The sequence below is a fragment of the Oncorhynchus keta genome, unplaced genomic scaffold (assembly GCF_023373465.1).
Source record: "Oncorhynchus keta strain PuntledgeMale-10-30-2019 unplaced genomic scaffold, Oket_V2 Un_scaffold_2042_pilon_pilon, whole genome shotgun sequence".
In the NCBI taxonomy this organism is placed as follows: Eukaryota; Metazoa; Chordata; class Actinopteri; order Salmoniformes; family Salmonidae; genus Oncorhynchus; species Oncorhynchus keta.
Window position 1 is genome coordinate 82,977 of NW_026290857.1, and position 12,446 is coordinate 95,422.

Genomic DNA, 12,446 nt, shown 5'->3' on the forward strand with positions numbered 1-12,446 from the left:
ATTGAATGTTCCAGAGTGGCCTAGTTACAGTTTTGTCTTTAAAAATCTATAGTAAGACTAGAAAAATGGCTGTCTAGCAAACACCCAACTTGACAGAGCTTGAAGAATTTAAATATGATTTTCGCAAATATTTTACAATCCAGGTGTCCAAAGCTCTTAGACTTGACCAGAAAGACTCCGATGTAATCACTGCCAAAGGTGATTCTAACATGTATTGACTCAGGGGTGTGAATACTGACACTACCGTTCAAAAGTTTGGGGTCACTTAGAAATGTCCTTGTTTTTGAAAGAAGAGTACAATTTTTGGTGGATTAAAATAACATAAAATTGATCAGAAACTGTAATCGATCCCACAAATGCTGATGCTCCAGATACTCAACTAGTGTAAAGAAGGCCGGTTTTATTCATTATTTAATCAGGACAACAGTCTTCAGCTGTGCTAACATAATTGCAAAAGGGTTTTCTAATGATCAATTAGCCTTTTCAAATGATAAACTTGGATTAGCTAACACAACGTGCCATTGGAACACAGGAGTGATGGTTGCTGATAATGGGCCTCTGTACGCCTATGTAGATATTCCATTTAAAAAATCTGCCGTTTGTTATTTTAATGGACAAAAAAAATGGGCTTTTCTTTCAAATATAAGGACATTTCTAAGTGACCACAAACTTTTGAACGGTAGTGAATGTAAATGAGATTTCTGCATTTCCTTTTTAATACATTTGCTAACATTTCTAAAACCATGTTTTCACTTTGTTATTATGGGGTATTATGATGTTATTATGGGGTACTGTGATGTCACTATGGGGTATTGTGATGTGTGTGTAGATGGGTGAGATTATTTTAAATATATATATTCGATTAATTTAGAATTCCGACTGTAACACAACCAACATGTGGAATAAGTCCAGAGGTTTGAATAGTTTCTGAAGGCTCTGCATGTCCATACCTGCATGACAACACTGAGGATGTGCAGATGCCTTGAAATAGTTTTAAAATCATCCTTGTGAATTTAGTTAAACTGTTTTACCCAAACAGAACCTGTTGTTTGAATCCCAGATTTCCCCTTTAAAAACAGGTTAGAGATATGCAGCACTGAAGAGCAGCCAATAGCCTAAATCTGTTGTTTCAATCCCAGATTTCCCCTTTAAAAACAGGTTAGAGATATGCAGCACTGAAGAGCAGCCAATAGCCTAAATCTGTTTCCCCTCCAAGATAAACAAGATATATTTCACTGACTGCATTCCAAAATGACACCCTATTCTCTATATAACACACAGTTTAACCAGACCCCTATGGGCCCTTCTCTATATAACACACAGTTTAACCAGACCCCTATGGGCCCTTCTCTATATAACACACAGTTTAACCAGACCCCTATGGGCCCTTCTCTATATAACACATAGTTTAACCAGACCCCTATGGGCCCTTCTCTATATAACACACAGTTTAACCAGACCCCTATGGGCCATGTGGGGGACACAGCCACTGCATGCACAGCGAGGTGCAGGTACATGTGCAAAGGATTGCTAAGCTTGATGTAAGCGCTGACTCTGGGTCTGATTTAAGATGTGTGTAAAGAATGTATTGCACAAATCAGAGGACGCACAGCTCCAGTCATTGACGTGCCAGTGCAAGTCGTATGTTCTATTGCAGATTCTGGAGAAGCAGAGCGATGGCTAGGACTCATGCATTCAGCGTGTGAGCATTTTGAATACAGTCAACTCCTGACATTGAAGTGCACATCGAATGCAAGCTCAAACACCGAGTGTCCTAATGGTAGCATGTTCCCTATGTTTGTGCACTACTTTTGACCAGAACCCTATGGGCCTATATACAGGATAGGGAACTATTTAGGATGCAGACATTGTCAAATACTTTCTTAAAATAGTTTCAGATGTCTTCATGCTCCATTTGGTTCATACAGTGACACCATACTGAGAGTGTGACATGTGAGTGTCAGACACAGGTACGCAGGCAGACATCCAGGTTAAACATGATACTATAGAAGATGTTAACTTGACATACAGGTACTGAACAAAAGATGAAGAACATTGCATTCTCATGGAGACTATAGGAGGGGCAGGTGAATGTTAAGTTACACCTCGCCTGTTCTGTCAGCCTACCTCACCTCAGTCCATTCATTGAGTGGAGACAGTCACAGCAGGTGATTGTTACCATTCAGTGTAATGTTGTGAAATCATCTTGACAGTGTGAACACCCTTTCTGTTGTTCCATGTCGAAATCAAGGTCAATCTCGTCAGTGTCGGTCCTCATTTACCTCCAGGATTTAAGTGCGACAGACTTTGGATGACATATACTGAAATGGTCAATAGGGCTCTGGTCAAAAGTAGTGCACTTTATGGGAATAGGGTGCCCTTTGGCTGTGTTCTCATTTCATTTACAACCACAATGTGTTGGTTGGGTTCTGTTCATTTGCAAGCCATCGTACACATGCAAAATTGAAATCTTACTACCTCGCAAAACTACCTGATGCCCAGCCTGTGTGTGTTGTAAAACCCTGCTGAACAGAGTAAATGCAGTTGTCTCTGTCAGTCTGACAGGTTCATGGGGAAAGGAAGTGGCTCCATGACATCACAGTTGTCCTCCAAATTGCAGAGAGATAGATAGAATGCCATTTGGGACACTATTCCCTACATAGCTCACTACTTTTGACCAGAGCTCTATGGGCCCTGGTCAAAAGTAGTGCACTGTATAGGGCATAGGGTGCTATTTGAGACACACACAGAGAGACAGATCAGGAGGAAGTGGTTGACATGATACAGCGGTGACTGTCATGACCCGATGCTAGACACAGATGGGCAGACACAACATAACACTGAGCTCAGCAGTACACCCACAGAGAGTGGACAGAGTGAGAGAGAGAACAAGAGATAGTATGGGGGCCTACACCTGTGGTGGCCTAGGTAGTCTGTTAAATCTTGTCCAATGCCCAGTCTAGAACACACTAGTCAATAGTCTACCTTCCTCTCACACAGGCTAATCAGATCATTACTGTTGATTTGCCAGTCTTAAGAACAAGTCAAATATGCTTCGTACTAGAGGTTAGACCGATTAATTGGAATGGCCGATTTAATTAGGGCCGATTTCAAGTTTTTATAACAATCTGTAATCTGCATTTTTGGACACCGATCATGGCAGATTACATTGCACTCCACGAGGAGACTGCGTGTCAGGCTGACTACCTGTTATGCGAGTGCAGCAAGGAGCCAAGGTAAGGTGCTAGGTAGCATTAAACGTATCTTATAAAAAACAATCAATCTTAACACAATCACTAGTTAACTACACATGGTTGATGATATGACTAGTTTATCTAGCTTGTCCTGTGTTGCATATAATCTATGCGGTGCCTTTTAATTTATCATTGAATCACAGCCTACTTTGCCAAACAGGTGATTTAACAAGCGCATTTGCGGAAAAAAAGCACTGTCGTTGCACCAATTTGTACCTTAGCATAAACATCAATGCCTTTCTTAAAATCAATACACAAGTATATATATTTTATATAACCTGCATATTTAGTTAATATTGCCTGCTAACATGAATTTCTTTTATCTAGGGAAATTGTGTCACTTGAATGTAAAAACCTAAATATGTGATTGCACAGTAATGTTCACTGTTAGGTTGAGGGTGAACTTGGTGGTGTCCCATCTTTTCGCGTTCTTGCGAGCTTCATTGCACGCAGAGTGCGAACTGTGTGAAGACTATTTCTTCCTAACAAAGACGGCCAACTTCGCCAAACGGGGGATGGTTTAACAAAAGCGCATTTGCGAAAAAAGCACAATCGTTGCACGAATGTACCTAACCATAGACATCAATGCCTTTCTTAAAATCACTAACTAGGGAAATTGTGTCATTTCGCTTGCGTTCATTGCACGCAGAGTCGGGGTATATGCAACAGTTTGGGCCGCCTGGCTCGTTGCGAACTAATTTGCCAGAATTTTACATAATTATGACATAACAATGAAGGTTGTGTAATGTAACCGCAATATTTAGACTTATGGATGCCATCCGTTAGATAAAATACGGAACGGTACAGTATTTCACTGAAAGAATAAACGTTTTTGAAATGATAGTTTCCGGATATGATCATATTAATGACCTACGGCTTGTATTTCTGTGTGTTATTATATTATAATTAAGTCTATGATTTGATAGAGCAGTCTGACTGAGCGGTGGTAGGCAGTAGCAGGCTCGTAAGCATTCATTCAAACAGCACTTTTGTACGTTTTGCCAGCAGCTCTTCGCAATGCTTCAAGCATTGCGCTGTTTATGACATCAAGCCTATCCCGAGATTAGGCTGGCAATACTAAAGTACCTATTAGAACATCCAATAGTCAAAAGGTATATGAATGTCTCTCAGATTATTCTTTCAGTCCGCCACACTTTCTCCACACAGAAGTCTTTCCAGCTCGTGAACAACTCCGACTACACCTTCCGTTTTGCCTCTGAAAGTTAATTTTACTGTGATGCTGAATGGTATAGAGAAATAGTCCTATAATAACTACAACCTAAAACTTCTTACCTGGTAATATTGAAGACTCATGTTAAAAAGAACCACCACCAGGAAATTCTTGGCGCACCCATTCCGTTAGCAGGATCATTTGTCAACATCCTCTGAATTGCAGAGCGCCAAATTCAAATTAAATTACTAAAAATATTTAATTTTCATGAAATCACAAGTGCTATATAGCAAAACACAGTTTAGCTTGTTGTTAATGCACCTGGTGTCAGATTTCAAAAAAGCTTTACAGCTAGAGCAAACCAAGCGTTTGTGAGGACATCTCTCTCAGCAGACAAAACATTAAAAACAGCTAGCAGCAAAGTAGATTGGTCAAGAAAGTCAGAAAAGAAATAAATATGAATCGCTTACATTGGATGTTTGCACTCACGAGACTCAAAGTTACACAATAAAATGTTCCTTTTTTATATCCAAAATACCTACATTTGGTTGGCGCGTTTTGTTGAGTAATTCACAGGCTCGAGCGGTCACGACGGGGCAGACAAATTCCAAATCGTATCCGTAAAGTTCGTAGAAACATGTCAAACGTTTTTATAATCAATCCTCAGGTTGTTTTTACAATAAATAATATTTCAACCGAACCGTAGCTTTTTCAATAGGAGAGAGGGAGAGAGAGAAAATGTCTGCTCCAAGCTGTTGCGCATGCAAAACTCTCCTGGCACCCAGCCATCCACTGACGCGATTGTTCTCACTCATTTTTCAGAATAAAACGCTGAAACTGTCTAAAGACTTCACACAATCTGGTTGATATCCTTTTAAATGGAGGGAAGGCATGCAATGGAACAGGGAGCTTTCAAAATAAGAGGCACTTCCTAGTTGGATTTTCCTCAGGTCTTCACCTGCAATATCAGTTCTGTTATACTCGCAGACAATATTTTAACAGTTTTGGAAACTAGTGTTCTATCCTAATCTGACAATTATATGCATATTCTAGCTTCTGGGCCTGAGAAATAGGCAGTTTAATTTGGTTATGTTTTTCATCCAAACATAAATACTGCCCCCTACACTCAACAGGTTAAACGTTAGCTTTTTTACATGGCACATATTGCACTTTTACTTTCTTCTCAAACACTTTGTTTTTGCATTATTCAAACCAAATTCAACATGTTTCATTTTGTATTATATTAAATTAAAATAAACTTGTTCATTGTTCATTCAGTATTGTTGTAATTGTCATTATTACAAATATATAAAAATATATTTGTATATTTATATAAGAAATTGACGGATTAATCGGTATCTGCTTTTTTTTGGTCCTCCAATAATCGGTATCGCCGTTGAAAAATCATAAGTGGTCGACCTCTACTACGTACATCTAACAGTAGTTGTTAGAACACCCAGTAAAGGTTTAACCTGCAGACAATGGGGTCACCATAAAAACCATGAGTAATGAAGCCTCACTTAGACAAGGGTTTCCCCAACTCGGTCCTGGGGCCCCCGTTCTGGTTTTTGTCCGAGCGCTACACAGCTGATTCAAATAACCAACTCATCATCAAGCTTTGGTTATTTGAAATCAGCTGTGATGTGCTATGGGCAAAAAACAAGATGTGTACCTAGGGGGGGCCCCGGGACCAAGTTTGGGAAACCCTGACTTTGAATATTATCTGGTGCGTCAGTCTTCTAACACTGGCACCCACTCTGCATGCAGATACTTATTAAACAATGACGATGCCCATTTCAAAACAAATGCAATCAACCAATGTAACTAGGGCTGGGACAAAACCAGTATATAGAGATACTCAATAGTAGAGCGGCAATGAAACAAAATACAAAGTGGGTTTTAGGAAAACAGCCTTAATGTTGGAAACAAAAATCATTATGTTGTCATCCAGAGTCACATGTATTTATTTTTCCAAACTACAGCACACAATATGTTACATCCAGCAGGTTAAAGGACCAACGAGTTTGGTCTGCTTCGTGTTTACATTTTTGCCATGGAAAAAAAATATTGAGATACTGGTATCATCCCAGCCTTAAATGTGACCCCACCCAGATGTACTGTGTGTGGGCATCTAAACCAACAGCAATGGGGTTGCATCCTATTCTCTATGCAGGCCCTGGTCAAAAGCAGTGCACTATATAGGGAATAGGGTGCCATTTGGGATGTGGGCTGTTAGTGGACCAACAGGACAGGAGGTAGGCCGAGTGAGGGAGGGGCCCCTCTGTTAGTGAACCAACAGGACAGGAGGTAGGCCTAGTGAGGGAGGGGCCCTCCTCTGTTAGTGAACCAACAGGACAGGAGGTAGGCCTAGTGAGGGAGGGGCCCTCCTCTGTTAGTGGACCAACAGGACAGGAGGTAGGCCTAGTGAGGGAGGGGCCCTTCTCTGTTAGTGAACCAACAGGACAGGAGGTATGCCTAGTGAGGGAGGGGCCTTCCTCTGTTAGTGAACCAACAGGACAGGAGGTAGGCCTAGTGAGGGAGGGGCCCTCCTCTGTTAGTGGACCAACAGGACAGGAGGTAGGCCTAGTGAGGGAGGGGCCCTTCTGTTAGTGAACCAACAGGACAGGAGGTAGGCCTAGTGAGGGAGGGGCCCTCCTCTGTTAGTGGACCAACAGGACAGGAGGTAGGCCTAGTGAGGGAGGGGCCCTCTGTCTGCGCTTCTACCTGCTGAAACAGGTCCATCTGCTTTGTCTTCTGCCATGTATAACCCCTCAATGCCTGCCAGTGCCTCAAGCTATGAAGTAGGAGGGAATATGGAGAGGAGAGGAAGAGAAAGGCCTAGGTATGGTTGCATGGGTATAGAAGGGAATGTCACCAACTGCACCTCAAAATAGGCATATAACATAATAGGAAAAGACTGCAGTACTCATTGCAACTTTTCCTTAGGCATTTGAAACAGATTGCAAAATCTAGTGAATAATTTAGTATCATTAATTAATTTCCAGGCAATATGTTTTCATTCAAAAAGGGATTCATGAAAAAGGATGGATGACTGACCATTGCCAGTTAGTAGTCACACCCAATTCTAAAATAAACCAAGGACAAGTCTTTTTCCACCACTTATGGAAATGTTTGTTTTTAGGCCAACCTGGGTGTAATATGTCAGGGTTGCAATGCAGACCAATAGTGTGTAGGCTATATCAATAACACACATTTTAATTTCTCGGCACATTTCAGACAAGGAGTTTTGTGATGCTGATGAAAATACTAATACTGTTGCAACAGTTGTGTTCTTGTAGGCTACAATGTATTATAAGCAGGTGCTGGTGCAGTAGTCTACAAACTGATACAACCTGGCATAGCGCACGGCCTACGAGTTTTGGGGAAATTAGCTTTAAAACTGGAACATTTTATCTCAGCCTCATGGCAAAAATGTGTAAAATACCACGACATTTGCTATAAAACGGCACATTTTTATCTATGTCCCATTGCACAGGGCTTGCATAGACCTTGCGGGGCCGTGAAACCGCGCTACACCACTGCCAATACAATGTTGCAAATATGTTATGCTATGACCCATATCCCTGAATAAATCATCTGTTAAACAAATAAGAGAAGGATAACTATCTATAGACCTACACCAACTCTGCTAAAGTGAACAACATACATGTGACAAGTAGGAACTACATTCAGGAAGTAAAGAGGGCACCTGACCAAAGATGGTGGATAAATGAAGATGGTTCACTCAAGCAGTTTACCATTGAAAAAAATGGTCCGTTCCGGTCTACTTAACGGGGTGGATCTCCCATAGACACTAATTCAGTAGCAGCTGGTTCTGGACCAGAAAGAAACAGCGAGTGGGGTGTCTCGCTTCCTATTCCGTCTCTGACCTTGGCAGTAGCCAGCAGGTAAAGGAACCATATTCAGAGTTGTCGACGCCAAGTTATACTAGCATAGAATTAGAACAATGTTTCACAAAATCAGATCAACTAAACCGTAGATAGTGCTGGCATATCACGGAATAAAACTGCCTGTTTATGGACAGAGGTGAAATTATGAGTCGACACGCTCAAAATACATCCTGCATGAATCCCAAATACTTCCTCATACGATTCCGCCTGCTCACTATCAGAACAACAAGCATAGGCAAATATGGTTGCCAACTGTAGCGTGCACTGCAGTCATGTTTTCCGGTGATACCTTCGAAAAAAGCTTTCAAGCAAATATAGGACAATTGCAATTCAACAACAGGTGTCAGCCCCCCCTATTAAACTTACCTTGGTGTAATATAAAATCCACAGCTCATTCAACCTCTCCTTCGAAGCCATTATTCTCCGTCCTTCTGTGTATAATCCCTTGGTTTCAGTATGAATGTATCATTGTACTTTTACATTTGTTTTCAATAAGAGCGTTAAGATTGTTTCCAGAAAAAAGGACGAAACATTGATCTCTTGTAACATCTTGGCAACATAGCTCGCAGTATCCAAAGTGATCGACAGACAGAATATTGTATGCTCTCCCCAAAGTTTAGCAGATTGCCAAATTAATTATAAAAGACATGGTTAAAAAAAAAACAATCTGCCGTGGATATCATATCAAGAGCAAGAACAGATCAGGAATTCCAAAGCAAAATAAACCCGAATGAATATGATGATCCCCCAATTACGAAGTAATTCCCACGGACACAGCAGTCAGATGGTATCTTATTATAATACGGTTTACGTCTTAATATACAGTTATGCATCTCCTTCCATATCTACAGTAAAGTGTCGGCGCAGTGAAGCGGCAGGACGTTGACTCCACGTCGTTCTGTAGAAGTCTCCTAAACATCCACTTTTTGGAACGTTCAAGCAAACCCTCTGTCTTCGCGACAGACTGCGAGCGCACTGTAGTATGGACAGGTAATATTCTTAAAGATACATACACCCTTTAAAAATGTCCATCTGGAAGTTATAACTAAACATTTAAACAGGACTTACAAAGGCTATAACATGTTGTATGTTATAATATTTACGTTATCAAATTGAATATGATGATGAAGCCCAAATATAATAAAACATTGTCATCTCACAAAATACACTCTTAGCAGCCCCATCAAACTAAACAAAGATAAGAAAGAGCATCATTATCCTTCAAAAGAGAGAACAATGTGCATATTGAACTGACAGGCAATGTGGGGATTTCTGGGAAAGGACAATAGTCTGTGCCAAATGTTCCCAAAGGATTTGTCCTAATTACTTGAATCAGCCTATGGTTAATTGGAATAGAGCTAGAAATCCATTTCTATGCTATAAACAGACATGTAGAGGCCGTTTCCCTGACACAGATTACTCCTAATACTGGACTTAAAAGCATTTTCAATGGGGATTCTTAATTGAGCTTGGTGTTTAGTCCAGGACTAGGCTGTGCCCTGGAAACCATCCCATAGTGTGTTTCTCTTGAGTCTTGCCCATTGCCCACTTGGCTTGTGGATCTCTCTCCTCTATAAACACAGCCATCCAAGCTGATCCCTCCCCTTTCCAGTGTTTATATCTGACAGTAAGAAGTACAGAGCACTAAAGCCATAAAAGCAGAGGTATTAAACAAATATATAACCATGACGACAGGTACAGGCTTACAGTGAAACATCTATTCAACAGGGAACAGTATGGTACACTGTATGGATTTCCTATACTGGATCTTGTTAATTAATGTATTTGAACAAATGAGGGGTAGAAAGACACGTTATAGTCTCAGAGACCAAGAACTAAAATCTTGCGTAATTGCGTCATGAGCGATTGTGTGTACATAGGCTATATCATTGAAAAACAAATATGTAATTGAACATGTACAGTTAGTTGTGTATACGGAAGGGAAGAGCTTCCTTATTGTGTCAGTACAGATGGTTCCTTATTTTATGGTCCATTGAACCAATTACAAAAGACAGACAACAAAGAACGTAATAGTTTTACTTCAGCCAGTCAATATTTGTTGAGTTTTTTTTTTTTTTACGGTCAGATTTTCAAAGATTTACTGATAATTTAACGTACCAACTCAAAGATGTTCAGTCAAAGGTGGAGCTTCGGGGAAACTACACTGTTGAAACGGGTTGGAGCTGGAAGGGATTGGGGTTGGTATCCCGGGCCGGTATCCTCGTGCCAATGTTATGCGATAACACTGCGTCTCAATGACCTCACACTAGTCACTCAGGGGCTCCCGAGCGGCACAGCGGTCTAAGGCACTGCATCTCAGTGCTATAGGCGTCACTACAGATCCTGGTTCGATCCCAGGCTGTATCACTACCAGACGTGATAGGGTGGCACACAATTGGCCCAGCGTCGTCCGGGTTAGGGTTTGGCCGGGGTAAGCCGACATTGTAAATAAGAATTTGTTCTTAACTGGCTTGCCTAGTTAAATCAAATAAAAACGTCATGATTATCAATCTAATCCATCATACAGTCAATTTCCTCTGTCCCATAATCTGTATCTTTGTAGAGGAACTGTGAATTACACCCGAGGCTGATAATAACTGATATACATAGGATTGGATAGACAATTTATTTTGATAAAGACTCAAGATTCAAATGTCTGGGTTTAGTAAATGTTTTTGTAAGAAGGGAAAAAAATGATATTTCTTGTATGACCAACTGACACAAGTTAGTGATGGTGAATTTTGAACACAGAGCCAACCATAGAGATCCTATTAAATGTGTATTCTAATTCCTAATTCTATGGGGAAAACACTGGTCAACAGGAGGATGGCCACAACAGAACCTCCAGGCAGGCAGCTGTAATATTGCCATGGCAATGGCCTACATTCCACACCAGGACCTACCCACTACCCAGTGCTGGCTGGGTGGCCCTCTGTTGGGCCGAGCTGGGCCTCTCTCTCTATATGAAGGATGAATACAAAGCCACCCTCACTCACGTGCTGATTATAGACTGACAGTGTAAGAATATAATTATTTGTGTTAAAAATTCAGGAGCATAGGCTATACTGAAAAGATTTGGCATGGGTCCTCAGATCCTCAAAGTTCTACAGCTGCACCATCGAGAGCCTGACTGGTTGCATCACCGCTTGGTATGGCAACTACTCGGCATCCGACTGCAAGGTGCTACAGAGGGTAGTGCGTACGGCCCAGTACATCACTGGGGCCAAGCTTTGTGCCATCCAGGACCTCTATAACAGGCAGTATTAGCGGAAGACCCTAAGAATTGTCAAGGCTCCAGCCACCCAAGTCATAGACTGTTCTCTCTGCTATCACATGGCAAGCGGTACCGAAGCAAATCTAGGTCCAAAAGGCTGCTTAACAGCTTCTACCCCCAAACCATAAGACTGCTGAACAGGTAATTAAATGGCCACCCAGACTATTTGCATTGAAACCCTTTTTTATGCTGCTGTTTATTATCTATGCATATTCACTTTATCCCTACCTACATGTACTGTATATGTTTCCTCAATTACCTCGACGAGACTGTACCCCCGCACATTGACTAACCGGTACCCCCACACATTGACCTGGTACCAGTACACCCTGTATATAGCCTCTATAGTTATGTTATTGTGTTTCTTCAAAAATAAAACTTTTATTGTGTTTGTATTGTTATTTTTTAATTTACAAGCTTTTTTTTTTTAAGTAAGTAAGCATTTCACTGTAAGGTCTGTTGTATTCGGCGCATGTGACAAATAACGTTTGAATTGATTATTTGATTTTTGAGGATACTCAAAAGAACTGAAGAATCGATCACTGTGGGACTGTCTTTATTATGTCCAGAAAAACGGATTTAACACCACCTGTAAATACACACTGCTTTCATTCTTTTAAATCATCATCCAACCAGCTGCATGCAGCCTGGTCCAGGCCAATTGACGAAAGCGTCTGAATACGGTACTGAGTGATCCATAGTGTCGGAGGCTTTAGACGGGTCAATAAAAGAGGCCGCACAGTGTTTCTTTTTATCCAAACAATTAAGAAAAACATTTAAAACCAAAGAAGTAGCAAAGATGGTCCTTTATTTAATCTGGTCTGAACCCTGACTGG

At 41.0% G+C, this 12,446-nt stretch overlaps 1 protein-coding gene across 1 annotated transcript in view; it reads right to left on the reverse strand.

The window, feature by feature from the left end:
• LOC118379137 (uncharacterized) overlaps nucleotides 1–9,323 on the reverse strand; it is a 36,177-nt gene extending 26,854 nt beyond the window's left edge. The window contains exon 1 of the mRNA XM_052514954.1: nucleotides 8,703–9,323. Within this exon, the coding sequence (XP_052370914.1) occupies nucleotides 8,703–8,753 (51 nt within the window). The 5' untranslated portion in view covers nucleotides 8,754–9,323. The remainder of the gene's footprint in view (nucleotides 1–8,702) is intronic.
• Between the last annotated feature and the right edge of the window lie 3,123 nt (nucleotides 9,324–12,446).